The sequence below is a fragment of the Prionailurus bengalensis genome, chromosome C1, assembly GCF_016509475.1.
Source record: "Prionailurus bengalensis isolate Pbe53 chromosome C1, Fcat_Pben_1.1_paternal_pri, whole genome shotgun sequence".
Classification (NCBI taxonomy): Eukaryota; Metazoa; Chordata; class Mammalia; order Carnivora; family Felidae; genus Prionailurus; species Prionailurus bengalensis.
In genome coordinates this window covers 222,281,178-222,300,673 of record NC_057345.1, presented here as the reverse complement: position 1 = coordinate 222,300,673, position 19,496 = coordinate 222,281,178, and the positions used below count along the sequence as shown (strand labels likewise).

The 19,496-nt window shown below is 55.3% G+C and overlaps 1 protein-coding gene across 5 annotated transcripts in view; it reads left to right on the top strand.

Moving 5' to 3' along the window:
- LOC122482005 (high density lipoprotein binding protein) overlaps positions 1-19,495 on the top strand; it is a 73,325-nt gene extending 53,830 nt beyond the window's left edge. For all 5 annotated transcript variants that reach the window (XM_043578419.1, XM_043578418.1, XM_043578421.1 and 2 more), the window contains 16 exons: positions 764-868; positions 981-1,094; positions 2,073-2,159; positions 2,325-2,456; positions 5,760-5,978; positions 8,489-8,710; positions 8,796-9,014; positions 9,816-9,954; positions 11,426-11,580; positions 12,416-12,520; positions 12,700-12,834; positions 13,789-13,932; positions 15,904-16,089; positions 16,563-16,679; positions 16,893-17,021; positions 17,137-19,495. In XM_043578419.1, coding sequence (XP_043434354.1) covers positions 764-868; positions 981-1,094; positions 2,073-2,159; positions 2,325-2,456; positions 5,760-5,978; positions 8,489-8,710; positions 8,796-9,014; positions 9,816-9,954; positions 11,426-11,580; positions 12,416-12,520; positions 12,700-12,834; positions 13,789-13,932; positions 15,904-16,089; positions 16,563-16,679; positions 16,893-17,021; positions 17,137-17,223 — 2,295 coding nt within the window. In that variant the 3' untranslated portion in view covers positions 17,224-19,495. The remainder of the gene's footprint in view (positions 1-763; positions 869-980; positions 1,095-2,072; positions 2,160-2,324; positions 2,457-5,759; positions 5,979-8,488; positions 8,711-8,795; positions 9,015-9,815; positions 9,955-11,425; positions 11,581-12,415; positions 12,521-12,699; positions 12,835-13,788; positions 13,933-15,903; positions 16,090-16,562; positions 16,680-16,892; positions 17,022-17,136) is intronic.
- The last annotated feature ends 1 nt before the right edge of the window (position 19,496 follows it).

Sequence of the window (19,496 nt, the reverse complement as noted above, 5' to 3'; positions counted from 1 at the left end):
CACTGCCTGGCTCTGGTGCCCAGGCCTGGAGCCTGCCCTCAAGGCCCCCTTTGGGCAGTAGGCCTTTCCTTTTCCTCAGCTGCAAGCCGACACATGCGGCCTCCTGCCATTCTCTGGCCATCCCTGAGCTCACAGCTCAGCAGAGGGTTCCAGCTCTTCCCTTACTCAGCCAGCTCTCTTGTTGCCCGGGGGGGGTCCCTTGGTCTGGGGTATCTGGTGCTTCTGTGGGATTACTGAACCCGTGTTTCTCTGTCAGCCTGGTGCCAGTCTGATCCAGAATCTCCCCCAAGATTTTGAATGGTTAGCTGCTAGTATTTTTTCTTTATCCTACCTCTGTTTATTCTTTTGTATTCTTTGGTGTTTTAGTGAGATGCTGGGGTAGGTGAGAACCAGAACCATGCAGGTTTATTGCCTGGTGTTGGACCTTTCTTAATTATCCACGTGTGGCAGTGGCTGAACCACACTGTGTTCTGGAAGGATCACTGCCTGCAGGGCGTTGTGCCTCGTGGTCTCTTGTTCTCAGCCCCATGGATTGAGGCCACTGCACTGGCACTTCTGGTTGAGGGATCCTGAACTCTGCTGTGGAATCGTACTTCATTCAGGAAAATGACACTCAGCCCATGTTTTTAGAGAGAGTGGGTGTCCTCTCCAGGGCACTCTGCTGGCTGCCGACTCCCTGTGGTGCTACGAGGCTGTGTGGAGCTCCCCGGGCCCCCGGGGGGCCTCCTGCTGTTAACATCATCTCCTCAAACCGTGTTTTTAGGAAAACGAGCGTACCAAGGATCTGATCATTGAGCAGAGATTCCATCGCACCATCATTGGCCAGAAGGGTGAACGGATCCGTGAAATTCGTGACAAATTCCCAGAGGTAAGGGTTTCCCAGAGGCATTCTTGAGTCCTCTAGGAGGGATTGATTGGCACTGTTGTGGAATCCGGTCATTACCAATAACTGAACTTGCATTTGTGGTGATTTGTCCCAGGTTATCATCAACTTTCCAGACCCAGCACAAAAGAGTGACATCGTCCAACTCAGAGGGCCCAAGAATGAGGTGGAAAAATGCACCAAATACATGCAGAAGATGGTGGCAGACCTGGTAGGGGTGTTTTCCCTCCTTGGTTGTGATACAATGTTACCGGTGGTGGAGAGGCCTGGGGGACTTGTCCCGTCAGTACCTCTGCTTGGGGAGCACACTTGGACCCTGGATTGGTCTGCCGTCTCCATAGTGATGCCGTCCCTGGTAACCCCGTGTGCTTAGACTGGCAGAAATTGTTAGGGCCTCAGTGTTGCGTGGAATTAAAGTGGGGTGCCAGGTTCCTTGTGTCCTGGAGGGGTCTTGGGGTATCTAGATAACGTGTGCCATCTGGTAAGGAGCGGGATGTACGCAGATAGTGTGGGGAGTCAGTTACTGATTTGTTACCTTCTTGAGAGCTGGAATGGGAACAGGTAGTTTGGAAAGTGCCGAGGGTCGTTATTGACGGGAGGACTCCAGGTGGGCTCATGCTTTCTGTGGTCCTTCACGGGGCTTGGACCGAGCGGACAGCTGCCTCAATCACTGACGGGGGCTCTCCCAGCCCTGAGCACATTCACGCTGCCCTGGAGTGGTGGGGTTCCCAAGAGTGGCAGGGTCTGTGTGTCACCTTGAGGTGTGCTCTGGGCTTACTTCTCCCAGCCTGGTGTCCTGGTCTCCACTGGCCCTCGGCCAGCTCTGGTCCTGGAAGTGGCCAGAACCCCCTCGTACCCAGAGTGTCGGTTGAGGACACTTGGCACACGCCGTTGCTTCTGGATTGTGGAACTTGCATCGAACAGATGGCAGGTTGTATTGCGAGCCACTTTTTATAAAGGTGGCTTTGCATCAGTTAACTGTGGTTTGCCCAGTTAGCTAATTGCTGAGTAAGTTATCCCCCATTCTTGTGACAAGCCTCTGAAGGTCAGAGGTCAGATAGCCGGAGACCAGGAGGATCCAAGTGTGTGTTTTCCCATAATGAGACCTGTCATTTCATCCTCTTTCATGGATGATGGGATACCTCACTCCAGTATGCTGGCTAATTGTGCCACTTCTTTTGTCTCTAAGGTGGAAAATAGTTACTCGATTTCTGTTCCGATCTTCAAACAATTTCACAAGAACATCATTGGGAAAGGAGGCGCGAACATTAAAAAGGTGACCAGCCAGTTTGTCCCCTGAACCTTGGCTCTCCTCAGCCTACCCCCAGAGCCCTCTGCCATTCCGGCTGAGCTTTGAAGGAGGGAGCCTTCCTTTCCAGCCCTGGGCTCCAGCTGTCTCACCTGGGACGTCCGCTTTTCATGGTGTCCCATCTGCTTGTAGATCCGAGAAGAAAGCAACACAAAGATCGACCTTCCAGCAGAGAATAGCAATTCAGAGACCATTGTCATCACAGGCAAGCGAGCCAACTGTGAGGCTGCCCGGAGCCGCATCCTGTCCATCCAGAAAGACCTGGTAATGGGGTGTTTTGTGACAGGACGCTAGCCAGGCTCCCTGTGGTCCTGTCTCAGCAGCCCCCACGGCGCTAGCCTGCTGTTCAGGCACGCGGGGTCAGGCAGGCCGGCCCTCCCCGCAGCAGTGCTGGCCTCCGAGCGGCCACCCGCCGCCTGGCTGTGGCGGTGTGCCCCGCTGGTCTGAGCGGTAGCACTGGACTTGAGTGCTTGGAAATCAGGTCGTGAAGGCATTACAATAATTTTTTTCAATTTCTGAAAAGTTAACGTGTAAAAAACTGCATGTTTAAAGTGTGCGCTTTGGTGAGTTATGACACGTGTACATCCATGGAATCCTTTCCGTAGTCAGGATGCCGAGCGTGTCCGGCACCCCAGAAATGTCCTCCTGCTCCTTTTCAGTCCCTCCCTCTTTCGTGCCAGCCCCCGCCCCCTACTCTGCCTGGCCATCCCCTTGATCTGCTTTCGGCCACAGGGGATTAGAGTGGGTTTCCTGCATCTTTGTCTAAAAGAAATCCTGGCGTCTGCTCCCCCATCTCCAGCTGCTTTCACCTCGAGCATCCGTGTTGCTCTGTGTCGGCACCTTGTTTTGTTTAATGGCCGCGCAGTACTGTCATTGTATGCACTGATGATTTTCCTGTTGGTCTGAGACCTGTAGTTTTTCTTTGAAGGGGTTTTTTATCTAATAAGTCGTCAAATTTTTTAGCGTAGAATTTTGCATAGTATTCCCATAGTGTGTTTTCACTGTGGTGGTCTCTTTTGCATTCCTGATGCCTGTAATTTGTGTCATTCTAGGATCATCTTCCTTTACCCTGGTAGTAGTCTTTGCTCTGAAATCTTTTTCTCGTTAAAGTAGGTTTCTCTTAAGCAGTTTGCTTTTTTTTTTTTTTTTTACTCAATTTGACCATCTCTGCCTTTTAATTGTACCTAATTACATTAGTAATTGTAGATATCCTGTTTTAATCCATGTTTTAATCCATATTTTTAGTAAGTGTGAGGAAATGTGAATTTTTTTAATTTTAAAATTCTGTTAAAATTCATGTAAACAAGATTTGCCATCTTAGTGTACAGCCCCAGGACATTAAGTGCATTCACACTTGTTGTGCAGCCATGACCACCATGAGTCTCCAGAACTTTCCATCTTCCCAAACAAACTGTCCCCATAAACAAGTTCCTTTGGCCCTCCACAGCCCTTGGTCACCCCTGATGTGATTGTTCTGTGCGGTTCCGTTTCAGTCCACCACCTTGAACTTGTTCTCTGTGTGTCCCGTCTTTGTCCTCTTTTTCTGCCTGCTTTTGGATTTAATAGAACTTTGTTTTTCCTTTGATCTCCCTTTATGGCTTACTGGATATTACAGTTTTTACTTCAGTGGTTGTTTCAGAGTTGTCCGGGCACACATTCCACGTGCGCTTCCTCCGGGTCACTTCGTGCTATGGCAGTGTCGCTGGAGGTGCTGAGAATCCCGCGTCCCAGCGCTGCTGCCCGGCCTCCCTGGTCTGCGTTGTGGCCCCGCGGCACCTTCTTGTTTGCACATTGGCTTCTTTCCCTTAGTATTAACGTGGGTCATGTGGCAAGAACGTATTTAGTTTTGTAAGAAAGTGCCAGCCCGTCTTTCCAGGAGGCTGCCCCAGTGGCAGGGTGGGCCTCCGGGGGCTCTGCAACCTTGGCTTGGAGGTTTTCTTTCTGCACCTGACTCTGTTTTGGCACCTCCCACAGTGTCTGTGAGGACACGTCTGAGGTCCTCCTTTACTTTGCTCCTCCACACACGTTCTTTGACTCTTGTTTTTAGGAGTGTCTCGTAGGCTTTGAGCGACATACGACATGTCTGGGGGTCCTTTTCCTCGCGTGTCTTGGAGTTCATTGAGCTTTCTTGGATACGTGAGTTTAGCATTGTCATCAAATTTGGAAAAATTGGGGTCACTATTTCTGAATATTTTTTTTCTGTCCTCCCCTTCAGGGACTCCAGTTACCTGGTGATAGGCAGCCAGATTGTCCTATGGTTCATTGGTACGCTATTTATTTGAGTGGAAAGGTGAAGTGGTGTTTTTTCCTCCATTAGTTTCTTTAAATTTATTAATTTTCTGCAGTGTGTAATCTGTCTGTATCCCACCTAGTGTATTTGTCATTTTGGACATTTTCACCTGTAGGGGTTCAGTTGGAATATTGGAGGTTTTACATTGACACCTTCAGTCTTTCTTTGCCTTTTTGACCATATGCAGGGTCGTGAAAATGCCTGTTGTAGTGTTATCGGTCTCCTCTGGTTCTTCTTTTTTCTGTGGTTTTTTTTTTTTAATCTGAGGTGTGGATGCAGAGGGACAGAGCGAGAATCCCAGGCAGGCTCCACTGCCCAGCGTGGAGCCCAACGTGGGACTCGATATCGGGACTGTGAAGTCACGACCTGAGCTGAAATCCACAGCGGGATGCTCAGCGGAACCACCCGGGCGCCCCTCAACCCACCGGTTCTAGTGTCTGTGTCATTTCTGGGCTGTTGTCTGTGCTTTTCTCAGTGAGGTAGTTTTCTCCGGTTTCTTTGCTTATCTGCTATTTTTTCATCGGATGCCAGAAGTTAGGAGGTTTACTTTGGTGGATGCTGGATAGTTTTGCATTCCTGTAAGTGTCTTTCAGCTTCGTTAAGGCGCTTTGAAATACTTTGCTCCTTTGTGGACTTGCTCTTGAGACACATGAGGTGGCGTCACAGCAGTGCCTAGTCTGGGGCATTACTTCCCACTACTGAAGTGAGGCCTTCCTGTGCCCACGTCCTGGCATGTGGACAGTGCTGTGTGCTGTGGTTTGCTCCCTCTAGTGATCCGGGGCTCTTTCCCAAGCCTCGGCCATTTCCCTCCGCATGTCAGTATGGGAGCAATGTCCAGTTCACGGGGGCTTCTGCCTCCACGCTGCTCCCTCCCCTCAGGCTCTGACCTGTCGACCCTGTGTCCTTGACGCTGGGACTTGGCCAGGGGGCAGTCAGCAGGCTCACCTTCCCTCCTCCCTGTCTCCAGTGTCTTGAACACCATTGTGTCCTTGTGGGAGGTAAACCTGGTCCTTGTGTCACCTTGACTAGAGGCAGGATAGGTGCTGACCCGCGGGGATATCGGTGTATCTCTGCTTGGGCACCAGGAGAACCAAAGGAGGAAAGCACTGTTTTGACGGTGTAACCCGGAGGCTTCCCTTCCACATTGTGTGAGCCACTGCCCCCGCCCCATCCCACACCCATATTCATGTACCCACTCATGCACACAGGCTCCGGGTCCCTGGGCGGCGGGCGTGCCGTCCTGTGTCCCACACCTCACGGACTGTGTGTGATTCCAGGCCAACATTGCCGAAGTGGAGGTCTCCATCCCCGCCAGGCTGCACAACTCCCTCATCGGCACGAAGGGCCGCCTGATCCGCTCCATCATGGAGGAGTGCGGCGGGGTGCACATCCACTTCCCTGTGGAGGGCTCGGGGAGTGACACAGTTGTCATCAGGGGCCCGGCCTCGGATGTGGAGAAGGCCAAGAAGCAGCTCCTGCACCTGGCAGAGGAGAAGGTGAGCCCCACGCCCAGGAGTGATGGTGCCGTGTCTGTCCCTTGCTAGAAATCCTTGCCCTGTTTTTGTGGCAGGTCAGAAAACTGCTTCATTACACCTTTATGTCTCTGATTTTGCCATTGCTGAACGAAGGGCCTTGGCAGGTCGAATGCCTACCTGTACGATGTAGAAAAGTTGCGGCTTGGCGTATTGGCTTTTTAAAGTAGGATTCATAGACCATAAAATCCACTTTTCTGAGTTTTGACGAGCATACACACACTGACATGACCACCACTGCAGTGAAAATGTTTTGGCCATCACCTTAAACTCTGCATTGAATCACCTTTGCCCCTTTGTCAAAACCCACGTGTGGGTCTGTTGCTGGACTCTGTGCGTCTCAGTGACACCATAGGGTCGGGGGGGCTGGGAGAGCCCTTTAGCTTTGTGCTTTTGTAGAACCACTTTAGCTGTTCTAGATCTTTGCCATTCTGCATTTGGAAACTGGTTACCAATTTCTAGGGGAAAATCCTGCTTAGATTTTGACTGAGACTGTGTTGAATCTGTAGACCAAATTGGGGAGAACTGACCTCCCGGGAATTCAGTCTTCCAGTCTGTTTTAAGTCTTTGATTTTTAATTGGTGTTTTGTTATGTCCAGCATGTGGTTCTCCTTCGTGTTTTGTTCAATTCATATCCTCACTATTTTGCTTTGTAGCATTGTTGTTAATTAAATCAGTGTCAGATTCCAGCTAGTGTCATGTATTGAAATATGTTTTTTTTTTTTGTAGTGGCTTTGTTTTGTGCATCTGCTTTAAAGTTCAGTTACTAGTATTAGTAGCTTTTTTTGTGAGTTTTATGTGTAGAACATGTTGTCTTTGCGTAGACAGTTGGGTTTCTTTCTGATCTGTACGCCCGTAGGTCTTGTCCTATGCGCCACGCGGGCCTCCAGTATGGCGTTGCGTAGCAGTGGGGAGGGCAGACAGCCTTGCCTTGTTGGCAGCCTTTGGGGAAAGTGCTCAGTCCTTCACCATGAAGTGGGAGTTACATTGTCTTCCAAAGTTGCTCTTTATCAGGTTGAGGAAGTTCCCGTCTGTTACCGATTTGCTCAGAGTTGTTGCGGGAACAGGTGTTGGGTTTTGTAGGAAGATTTTTCTGCCTCTGATGACATGGTAGCATGGTTTTTCGTTTTTTAAGCATATGTATTAGATTTTTTTGGTTAGCTTTTTTCTTTTTTTTTTTTTTTTTTTTTTAGTGTTTATTTATTTGGAGGGAGAGGAAACAGTGAGAGAGGGAGAGAGAATCCCAAGCAGGCTTTGTACTGTCAGTGGAAAGCCCCACACAGGGCTTGAGCTCATGAACTGTGAGGTCACTACTGTAGCCAAAATCAAGAGTCAATGCTTAACCCACTGAGCCACCCATGTGCCCCTAGTGGTTGTTTTTTGTTTGTTTTAATGTTTAACCGACCTTGTGTTTTTGGGTGACCCCACTGGTTTAAGTGTGTCATCTTTTATCATGTTGCTAAGCTGGGCTCATCTTGCTCATTAGCTTTTTTTTTTGAACGTTGGTTTATTTTTGAGAGACAGAGTGCAGGTGGAGGTAGGAGGGGCAGAGAGTGGGGAGACACAGAATCTGAAGCAGGTTCCAGGAGCTGAGCTGTCTGCACAGAGCACGACGTGGGGCTTGAACTCACGAACAGTGAGTTGGATGCTTAACTGACGGAGCCACCCAGGCACCCCTGCTCATAGGTTTTTTAATAATGGTGCTATTTGCCAATGTCGTTGTCTGAAGAGTAGAAGATTTTCTCAGGGGTGTTTTGTGAAACCAGCATTTAAAAGATAACAAAATTCACTTGTTTGTTACTCTGCTTAGCATGCTCGTAGACCCTCTTTTTTTTCCCCCCCTCTTGTGTTTCTTCATGCCTGTGAGCCAGGTTTCAGGATGCAAGGAAGAAGGGGGAAGCATTGTATGGGTCTGAGTCAGCCAGGCAGAGTGTGTGCTCCAGATGAATCCTCAACAAGGTTGTCGTGTCGGGGCTTTTGCTGAGCCCTGGCTTCTTGGTGTCAGACTAGGGCCTTGGTTGGCTTCGGTCTTTCCGAGATTGAGATGGGGCCTTCCTGTTGGGAAGGGCTCCCCTGTGGCGAGAGCAGGTAAAAGCCCAGACAGGGAGCATTCTGCTCGACTTGGGAGGACCGGGAGTGCTGTGGGCTTACTTGCTGTGCGGTTGCCTCCTACTTGCCGAGCACCCCGAGGCCACACTCACCAAGTCCCCTCTGTAGATGGAGAGCACTGGCGGGGGTTCGGTCAGTTTGGGGAAGCAGCAGGACTGGGGCTCTCAACCCACATGCTCTTGGCTATCTGAGTGTCTGTGGCCATGGTAGATGGCATGTAAGTACTTCCCGTCTGGGAGTCCATCCATTAGTTTCCGTGAGGCTCGATTAGCCCCACGCTGTTGTTCTCTAGGCCCTCTTTCTCACTTGCCCAGGGGACCAGGCAAGTAGCGTCAGACCAATGTATCTGCGGTTGCTTTCCACAGCAAACCAAGAGTTTCACTGTTGACATCCGCGCCAAGCCGGAATACCACAAGTTCCTCATTGGCAAAGGGGGTGGCAAAATACGCAAGGTGCGCGACAACACTGGAGCCCGTATCATATTCCCAACGGCTGAGGACAAGGATCAGGACCTGATCACCATCATTGGGAAGGAGGATGCTGTCAGGGAGGCACAGAAGGAGCTGGAGGCCCTTATTCAGAACCTGGTAAGGCCCAGTGGGAGCTTGGTTGTCCATCCTGTCGGCGTGGTTGACACGAGTCCTGTCCCTTTCCTTTCCTCCAATGCTGCAGGATAACGTGGTGGAGGACTGCATGCTGGTGGACCCCAAGCACCACCGCCATTTTGTCATCCGGCGAGGCCAGGTCTTGCGGGAGATTGCTGAAGAGTATGGTGGGGTGATGGTTAGCTTCCCACGTTCTGGCACGCAGAGTGATAAGGTCACCCTCAAGGGCGCCAAGGACTGTGTGGAGGCGGCCAAGAAGCGCATTCAGGAGATCATCGAGGACCTGGTAGGTGCCTGGGAGGGTGGCAGGGCTCCAGTCAGGCTGGGGCTCTTTGGTTCTCAGTCTTGGACTCTCAGCCTCTCCGGCTTTACTCTTGGCAGGACACTGCCCTTGAGCAGCAGCTTTTAAAAACACGTTATGAAATGAAATCTGTATGAGGAACCGGCTTCCTTCTCTCTGCCTCTCCTTCCCAACGGGAAGAAAAGAGATGGCAGGGGAGGGCGTGTCAGCGAATCCGCATGGAAACTTGTGGGGTTTTCTCAACCAGCCCTTAGAGAGCCTCATCCCCCCCTCCAGGGCTCCTCCCAGCCCTCCCCTGCTGGGGCCTTGGAAGTACTGTCCTGACCATTAAACCTGATGCCTCCTCACAGAGTCACAGCCACAGCATTTGAATATCACCTGGCTAGTGCAGTCACCCTACAGGGACAGTGGCTAACAGTGCCGCGTGCTTTGTGCTCGGGGCGGGGGCTCTGTGCATGGAGACAGGAGATGGTCACACGAGCTCTGGGCAGCAGTGAGTGCTGGTGCCGTTTGGTACAGACAGGTCATCAGTACTTAGTCACTGGGAGATGTCTCAGGAAGAGGCCTCCCTGTCAGTCCTGCCCCCACCCTCCCTCTGTCCACCCTGTTGGACTTTGAGCACTTGGAAAAGGGGTGGGGGGGGGCGTGCATCTGTGCATTTGGGGGTCTCTGTAGAGGATTGAGCGGAAGCTGGTGAAAATACGCGTCGAGCCTAAGCAGTTAACCTTTGCCTTTATTTTTTTCTTTCTTGCTGTGTCCCCCCGCCCACCCCCCCCCCCCCCCCAGGAAGCCCAGGTGACCATAGAATGTGCCATACCCCAGAAGTTCCATCGATCTGTCATGGGCCCCAAAGGTTCTAGAATCCAGCAGATTACTCGGGACTATAACGTTCAGATTAAATTCCCAGACAGAGAGGAGAACCCAGGTGGGTCTCAGCGGTGAGCTCTGTGCTGAGTGGGGAGCCAGGGGGTGTGTGAATGGACCTCCCCTACGGAGGGTGGGCGTCAGGTGGCCATCACGTGTGCTGCCTCGTGTGTCAGTGCTGGCGTGCTGCTGGAACACCCGGGTCCCAGGGTGACCAGGTGGCCTTCGGGCAGGGTGACAAGGCCAAGGACGGCAAAGCAGCTGTGGCCTCTGATGCAGGGGTTTGGTTCTGAGGCTACTTACAGATTCCCAAGTGATGTGTGTGACGGGCTGCTCCCACTCTGTCCACTGCAGCTGCCTCTCCCCCAAGCACCCCTACCTGGCGGGTCTTGTCCCTTGTGAGGCAGGCGGCTCCAGTAAAGGTGGCCACTGGCTGCCCTTCTGTGACACCCCTCCCCCAGCTCCATGTCCTGCTTGTCACTTGGTCCTGCCTGTGTCCCGGGAGCAGGGCAGGGTGGTTAGGCAGCCAGGAGGTGACTGGCTTGTGGGGTCAGTGGGAGCAGCATCCTGCCTGTGTCTCAGACCTCACTTGGTCACGCCAGGCTCCCAGCTAGGTTGCAGCCCACTGTGCTGTCTCTGGTCTCGTCTGGTCGATGACCGACCCTGCAGCCTCCTGGGTCCTCCCCCCCCCCCCCCCCCCGCCACCGCCTCCCATCTCTGTCCTCTCTGGAGCTTCTCGTGGCCATTGAAGCTCTTGTTTCCTTAGAACATGGGCTGTTTGGAGTATATTTGAAGGAACATCGTACCTGATAAAGACGTATTTTATATGTTCATTATTGAAATTCAGTCTCTTTTGTTTTGCACCTCCTCTCCTATGCACACACAGTTGTTGTTTCTGAGACATTGGAGTGTAATTTTCAGACCCGTCCTTTGTCTGTAGTGGCTACTTCCTAAGAATAAGGATGTTTTCTTAACGTCATTAGAGATAACTGTGGCACATCCCCCAGAATCCGCGGAGCTGGCGTTCCGTGTACTGGTGCTGAATTCGTGGTCGATGGTCACATCTTTCCGGTGCCGGCAGTTCTGCAGCGTCCACCTCTTACCCTGGTCTGTGCGGCACTGCCCTGCCTGATGCTCGCTCGCTCGCTCGCGTTCATGTCGTACAGACTCCTGGGTTCCATCCCACTCCGCGAACCTTGCTTTTGTGTTGGGTCCACACTTGTCCCCCGCCAGCCCACTCCTGTGTTCGTGTCCCTTCACTCTTGAGGCTTGCCTGCCTCCTGACATACGAGGCCGCTGGAGGCTTCCCTCGTCCCTCTCGCTGCCGTGTCCCAGCATCGTGGCTCAGTTTCTAGGCTCCGTACCCTTTGGGCTCACCGGGCATCACGTTCCAGCCTCCGAGGAAGAGCGCTCCACTCCCGGCCTCACTGTGGGGCCTTTGTTGCCACCCAGGCCAGGCTGCGAGCCAGGCTGGCGCCGGTCTGCCCTGCCTCTCCCGCCAGGACTCTGAGCTGCCCTGCCCTTCTCCCCAGTTCACAGCGTGGAGCCGCAAGTCCAGGAGAACGGTGACGATGCTGGAGACGGGAGGGACCCCAAAGACGCCGACCCTGGCTCCCCGAGGAGATGTGACATCATCATCATCTCTGGCCGGAAGGAAAAGTGCGAGGCCGCCAAGGAAGCCCTCGAGGTGGGTGTGCCCTCGTGCAGTGTGTGACGGACCTCGTCCCGGTGGGGCTGCCCCAAGCACCTTGGCTTGCACCTCGGGCTGTGCTGGACCGGACCCGGGCACAGAGCCCGGCACTGGGGGCTGGGCAAGTATGCGGAACCGGCAGGTTTCAGTGACAGCAGGGTCAACGTGATCTGTAGCCTCTGTGGCCTAGTGATAACCACTGCCATCTCAGGTCTGTGAGGAGGAGTCTTTTGTGTGGGGGGCACCTACCTGAGAGCCACCTCCCTGTTGGGCGCTGCTCTAAATGCTGTGTTCCACGGTGTGCAGATGAGTGCTTAGGTGGAGTGGACAGACAAGAAGCAGAAACAGGTCACGTGTCAGGTGGTGCTTAAAAACAGTGGAATGTGGAAGTGAAGGGGTTGTGGAGAGGTGGTCAGGGGCTAGCGTAGAGAGAGAGCAGGGGAGCCCGTGTCCCCCGCTGTTAACCCAGCAACCCACACAGGCTTGGCTACAGTCTGTTCCTGATGTCAGTGAGGCCAGCTTCTGTCCCTGAGCCCCACCGGTCTCTCTCCAGTTGCTCTGTTTTTCCTGGATTTGTTTTGTTTCTGTAAGAGGTTTGCCACGGTTAAGGGCATAGGCTTGGGGTGAGGGCCAGAAAGTTTGCTCTGGTGGCGTTAACCTTAAAACTGGATTCTGGATTCTCTTCCTGTGTTTTCTGTTGACTTAAAAGTCTGGGTGAAGTTCTCAGTTGAGGCAGAACATCATAGAAGGCTCCGGGAAGCGCCCTGTAATTCTCACAGGGTCACTGGCTCCCTGCCAGCTGCTCTCAGGCCTGACCCTGTCTTCTCTGCAGGCGCTGGTTCCCGTCACCATCGAAGTGGAGGTCCCCTTTGACCTTCACCGGTACATCATCGGGCAGAAGGGGAGCGGGATCCGGAAGATGATGGATGAGTTTGAGGTACTGGGATTCGCAGTCTTTCCCCAGGAGCCAGCGTTGGGAGCGAGCCCCCCTCCTGCGGGCCCCTGGCGGCTCAGCCCCTCGGCAGTGCGCCTCATCCTGGTCGTGCCCCGTGGCAGTGCTCCGTCCCCGGTCCTTGTGCGGGACCCCCGCCTGTATCAGATCTGTGTCCCCTGCAGGTGAACATCCACGTGCCGGCACCAGAACTACAGTCTGACGTCATCGCCATCACTGGCCTCGCCGCGAATCTGGACCGGGCCAAGGCTGGGCTGCTGGAGCGAGTGAAGGAGCTGCAGGCTGAGCAGGAGGACCGAGTGGGTGTCAGCCGGGCCCACAGGGGTGTCCTCCAGAGCCACGGTCCCCGGCCACACTGCAGGCGGTTCAGCCACATGGCTGCAGGGGGACCCGGCCACCCGCGGAGCCTTCCATCAGACAGCGTTATGAGCATGGCACTTTTCTCTTCAGTGTAACAGGGGCAGAGTTAGATTTCCCATTAATTAGCACTTTTTTTTTTTCAAAGTAACCCTGCCACGTGTGGTGTCTCCAACCCGATAGGTAAGGTAAGGTTGGAGAGGCCTGGGAGCTATTGCTGGAAAAGAACCCCGAATGTGAGTGGTGTGGTCCAGGGTGGGTGTCAGCAGGCCCATGCGGACCTTCTCTCCGGAGCTGTCCTGCTTTGAGTAGGTTTGGGGACCCATCTCCCGGCTTTGGAGAGCTGGCATTCGAAGGGCTTCCTAAGCGCACGGCAAGGCTGGGGGTTACAGGCTCTGAAGCCCTGCTAGAGATTCTGTAGGGAACGGGCTTCCCATGAGGAGGAGGACTTTCTGGAGTCTTGATGCGAAGGGTCCGCAGACCTCTGGAGCCTGGTTCCTGTGGTCTAGCCTCTGGCCGTAGATGTCCCAGGCCGGCCGTCCTTCAGCACTCTCGTGCCCCCTCTTCCTTCTGGCCTGCTTGCATACCCCAGGCTCTAAAGACCCCAGGACGTGTTCATGCTTCCTCATCGCGTCCCCATGAAATTCACTGGAGAGCCAGCTCAGAGCCCACCACGCACGGTGCCAGTCTTGTCAGCGCCTGAACGATGCTCTTGTGAGGGGTGTGCACACTCGTTCCGGGTCAGCCCTCCAGCTGGCAGTGCACAGAGGCTAACGGGAAAGTGTATCTTGTTTTTGTCACTGAGGAGATCTCTGGGGTCGAGGACAGAGTGGGGTTGACGTGTGGCTGCACGTGGTGAAGGTCAAGCCCGAACTCCACCCTTGTCTCACCTGCAGGCTTTAAGGAGCTTTAAGCTGAGCGTCACTGTGGACCCCAAATACCATCCCAAAATTATTGGGAGGAAAGGGGCAGTGATTACTCAGATCCGCTTGGAACATGACGTGAACATCCAGTTTCCCGATAAGGATGACGGGAACCAGGTAAGGATGCCTGCTCGGGTCAGACTCTGTGGCTGGAACGCTTTGGGGCAGGTGGACTCTCGTACCCTCACCCTGACCTGGGAGCCGTGAGCGGGCAAGCGTAGGGCCTGCCCAGGAGGGCGGGGAGGGTGGAGCGCAGAGGGGCAGGTCTCTGAGGGTCTGAGTTTGCCTTGGGCGTCGGGGCCCCATCTCGGTCTGTGCCAGCTGGGCGAGGTCTCCCTGTGCTTGGCTGCCGCGTGAGTGCGGAACATTTCTCCCACGCCCGCCTGGTCGTTCGTGGTAGGCGAGCTTTGGCTCCGGCTGAGTCCTTCTTCGCATCTGTACCCACAGGTGCGGTCCTTCAGAGGGCACCCTCCCCCTGCCTATCACACCCCAGCCCGTCTTCCTCTCCGCTCCCATCAGGGCCCCCTTCCAGCATAGCACTGCCCACTGTGGGAGCCTTGGTCTCTGCCTGCGTCTCTGGCCATGGTACACAGCCAGGCACCCAGAAATGGTTCTCTAGAACCTTCTGGTCAGCAAATCCCAACATGCCTCTGCAGACTCTGGCCTTTTCAGCCCCGTGTTCCCGTGCTGTGGCAGACTGCCTGTTTCTGCACCTTCCTCCTCTGCTCAGCCCGAGTCTATAAGCCACGCACTTAACCTGAGTTCAGAAAGGCAGGCGGGCCTGCAGGGCTCCCTCTGGAGCCCCCACCTCTGCTCTGCGCCTCCTGCCTGGTCCTGACCTTCCCTGGGTGCATCCTTCTGTTCCCGCTGCGTTTCTAACAAACATGTTTATGCTCCTGATCTTTCTTACGCTAATTTGTGATTTTTGTTCTGTTTCAGTGAGTTCTATGCCCAACGTGGGGCTTGAACTCATGACCCTGAGGTCAAGAGTTGCCTGCTCTGCTGACCGAGCCAGCCAGGCGTCCCTTTAACTTTAATTTTTGATGTTGAATCCTGAGAATTGAGCTCCTTTAAACTCCGCACCTTCACTACCTTCTATTTTCTTTAATTTTCCCAAGGAAACGTGACTTTTTTAGTCATCGTTTAGGGTTCAAACCACTCGGGCTAGTGTTTCAGAGCCAAGTAGGATTGGGTGGCCATGTGATTTTGATACACAGCATTTTCCTGTGAGAATTATGCTTCCGTTTGCAGTCTGTTCTGTGTCTGCATTCGGCACAGCGCTCGCGGCTGCTGGCGGGTTCTGGACTCCGCCAGGCAGGTTCTAGGCACAGCCCGCCGTCCCCCACCCCTCCACTGCCACCGTGGGGCCTGCTGCTGCTCTGCTTCCGCCTGGCTCATTCTGGCCTCTTTCTCTTCTGGGTAGATCTCGAAGTGTCTGCTCCTTTGTTTCCAGGTGTTTTTGTTCTCTGGTCCTTTTCTGTTGTTCCATTCTTTCGTGGGTGTAACTTTTCCTTTGTCTTAAAGAACACGGCTTACGTGTGTGATTTTTTTCTTCTTTTTTGTCGTCGTTCCGCTTTGAGTCCTGTGTTGGCGCTGCTCGCACTGTGCACGCGTGGTGCTGTCACCCGTCCACGTGTGCTGTGGGAGGGAAGTCCTGCGCAGGGGCGTGCTGGGGCTGTGCGGTGCAGCCGCAGTGTCCCGCCCCTTCTCTCCAGGCGGGTCTGTCTCCAGCGAGACGCCTCCAGATGCAGGGCCCGAGGTGACCTTCCCCGTGCCCTGTGTGGTCCCTGACGCAGCACCCTCCTCGCCTGCAGCCATCTCTGTGGCCGCGTGTCCTTTCTTTTCCCGTACACGTCTGGGGGGAGGCGGGGGCGCAGGAGCTAATGGGCATCATTGACCTGTTTTAAATCAGCTTCTGGCGGTCTCCCCCGTCTTCTTTCTCTTGTGAGCGGGTCAGTGTTTCCCCTCAAGCTGAGGCCTGCCTCACTCCGCCAGCACTGCCTCTTGCCGCCGCATCTGCTGGCTTGAGGCTCCCAGCCTGGGGTCTCTAGGGGCATCCCCTCTTCTGACTGCGCTCTCCTTTCTTAGCCCCAGGACCAAATAACCATCACAGGGTATGAAAAGAATACAGAAGCCGCCCGGGACGCTATATTGAAAATCGTGGGTGAGCTTGAACAGATGGTTTCTGAGGACGTCCCGCTGGACCACCGTGTTCACGCCCGCATCATTGGTGCCCGTGGAAAAGCCATCCGCAAAATAATGGATGAATTCAAGGTGGGTCCCCAGCCCCACCACGAAGGGTGCCGTGTAGTCCTGGAAGCATGGTGGGTGCAGCGGGGTGTGTGGTCCCACGCTGTCGGGGGAGTGAGTGCCTGGGACCACGGGTCTCCTGCCTCGGCTGCTGACCGCCCTTGGGGTCTGGAACGGGAGACTTCTGAAGCTCTGGTGCCCGTCCCTGAGTTGGTGAGGTCATGTGGAGGTCCCAGCTGCGTACACGCGACACCGTCGGTCAGCGTCCCACACTGGCCTGGAGGAGACGGCATTTCCTCGGTGCGGCACGGTCCTGTACTGTCGTGATGTGTTAGCTCTGACATACAGGACCTTGGCTCCCGAACACAAGGTTAATTTGGGAAAACTTCCCTAGAGGTCCACCATTCTCAGCCACACATGACCATGACCCTTTGGTCCAGAGACTCCAGATGGAGTGTCCTCAGACACCTCAGCGGCCGCGTGTGCTGTCTTTCCAGGTGGACATTCGTTTCCCGCAGAGCGGGGCCCCAGATCCCAACTGCGTCACTGTGACGGGGCTCCCAGAGAACGTGGAGGAGGCCATCGACCACATTCTCAACCTAGAGGAGGAATACGTGAGTCATGGGTGGGCAGCAGGCCTGTGCCTGGGGCACCCTGCCTGCCACTAACCGGCCTGGGGCAGCAGCCAGGCCATGTATGTGCGTCCGCTCCCAGAGGCACGCCGGTTGCAGGGTGTCCCCCTAAGCGAGCCCTAAACACTTGAGACCAGGCAAGCGTGGTCGTCGTGTGTGCCTGCTGCAGACTGACGCCCCCACCTGTGCCCACAGCTGGCTGACGTGGTCGACAGCGAGGCGTTGCAGGTGTACATGAAGCCGCCAGCCCACGAGGAGTCCAAGGCGCCATCCAAGGGCTTTGTGGTACGGGACGCTCCCTGGACCGCCAGCAGCAGCGAGAAGGTCAGACACTGTTAGGCCCGCCATTGGAGGTGGGGGCGCCCCCGGCACTCGCCTCTCGCTGGGAAGCGGCTCACGCGGGACCTCTTATTGAGGCTGTGCCCTCTCCCCCCTACAGGCTCCTGACATGAGCAGCTCTGAAGAATTTCCCAGTTTTGGGGCTCAGGTGGCCCCCAAGACCCTGCCATGGGGCCCCAAGCGATAATGACCGAAAAGCAGAAATCTCTCCAGCCTGCTGACCCAAACCCCACCAACACATGGTTTGTCTCAATCTGACCCGGCGGCTGGAGCCTCTATAAATTGTTGACGCTTCCCCCTCCCCGAGGTCTCGCAGCGAAGCCAGGCGCGCCAGCACCCCGCGTGCGCTCAGGATCTGCTCCCTGACACCTTCGCTCTGGGACGGCTCTCCACTGTCGTGAACACTAACCGAGGTAATTGGACATTTCCCCGTCAGCGTCCCGGCTCATCCAGCATGTCCGTAAGGCTCCGGCCTCCGCTAGGAGAGCTCCACAGCTGTGGCGGAGTCTACTTCCTGTGTCATGACCTCAGGAAATAAATTTCCTTGACTTTATAAAAGCCAAAATGTTTGCCCTCTTCCTTTCCCACCTCCTTTCCTCCCTTTGCCTGCCATCCAGACCCTCCTTCCAGAATGCAGTCCGCCTTCCAGCTGCCATAAAGCCCACTTGGCCCAGACCACAGACAGGGTGGTGAGGGAGACCCGGCTTGCACACTGGGAGCGCCTGGGCCCAAAGGAGAGCCGTGGCGGAGCCAGAGGGGACCGAGAGGCAGCAGGGTGACTGGGTTCTTGGGCTGTCTCGGCCTCACGTGTGTTGGGGTCCGAAAGCACCCAAGCGTCTCCGCCCCCAAGCGTGGTGAGCAGACCCCAAAGGCAGGGCCGCGCGTCTCCGTCTGGGCCAGCCGTGGCTGTCGTGGTGGCCCGGTGTGGCCTGAGAGACGTGGGGACAGGGAGAGGGGCGGGCCGCAGAGTGGCAGTAGAGACTAGCCGCTCCTCTGTGGCCCCCTCGCCCCAGGCCAGGTGTGCAGCGTCCTCCTTTCTACCTCAGAGCCAGTGTGGCTGCTCTCGTGCTTAGGGTGGTGCCACCCTGGCGCTCAGCCTCTCGGCGTAGATGTTTCTGGTGGTGGCGTGTCTGCTGCAGCCCTGGGGGCGGGAAGCCGGTGCCGGGGCTCAGCCGGGCTGTCCTCTGACGCACGCTGGGACGCTGCGTGTGAGCCCCCGGGAGCTGTCTCAGAGAGGCAGGCATCGTGGTCCTGGGGCAGAGAGAGGTGGTCGCTCGGCCTGGACCGGAGGACCCGGTGCTGGTGAGGGAGGGTCCGCTCTTTCTCAGGTGTGTGCTGGGTGACTGTGGGTGTCGGACCACGGGCCTTGGCCCGACCACAACCCGCCCTGCCCCCCAGCGGACTGTTGAAGGTCAGCTCTGGAGAGGAGAGGTGGCCCCGGGCGGTACAGAGGCGCCCGTGTGTCGCATCGTGAGGGAACGAGGATGGCCCTTTGTGTCGGCCCCCTGGCCTCCCCATCTCTGCCTCTGCCCGCACGGAGGTGATGGGGCCCTGTCGGGCCACCCCACCCGGGATACTGGAGTTCCTGGGGGCCAGCTCGCGTCTGGCGCACACCCTGCGCCGCCCCTGCACCCCGGTCCTTCACTCTCCACTCGGTAGCCCAAGCCCGGTGATCTCCAGACTCTGAAATTCTAAGTAGACTGAGAGTTGCTCGACCCAAGTGTACCTTCGGCTGCCCCTGCCAGCTTTCCGTCTGCCACGGCGGCCTCCAGCGTGCCCGTCTGTGGGAGCGAGCCACGGGGGTAGGGGAGAGCACCCACCTCAGCAGGCGGCCTGGGTGTCCCCGGAGTAGGCCTGTGAGGAGACGGAGGAAGGGGAGGCACCCCCTCCCCTCTCGGGGAGCCTGATTGGGAAGGGCGGGCCCCTCCGCCTCTCCACCTGCATGAGGTTTGGAGCCTTTCCCGTGGGCCGTCTTGTTTCCCTCTGCCTGCCCCTCTGGCTCCCTCGGCGTCTGCCCAGCCCTCTTTGCCCTGCATCTTTTCTACGGCATCCTTCGACGTCCCCCGCCCTTCCCCAAACGTAAATTTTAAATTTTCACAAGTTTTTGCACATCTGCATTTATCGCTAAACGTTGTAGATACGAATCCCCCCTTCCCCTGAACTGTGTTTGGGATCTGGCGTGCTCTGTTTTTGGTTGTTGCTGGTAAAGACTGTTGGTGGCCCTGCCCAGGCCTGGTCTCCTGTGGCCGCCCCTGCTGCTGGGGCAGCCCTGGGCAGGGTGGGGTGTGCGTGTCCATTTCCTTTGTTGAATGTCTTCCATATTATGTGTTTCCATAGCTATGATCCGTCCCTTGGCCTTAATTTTGGAATCTGGAGATTATATGCAAACATGTGTAAAGGCTTATGAATATGGATGACACTGGAATTTTATAAATTCTAAAATAAAACCCAAAACCAGAT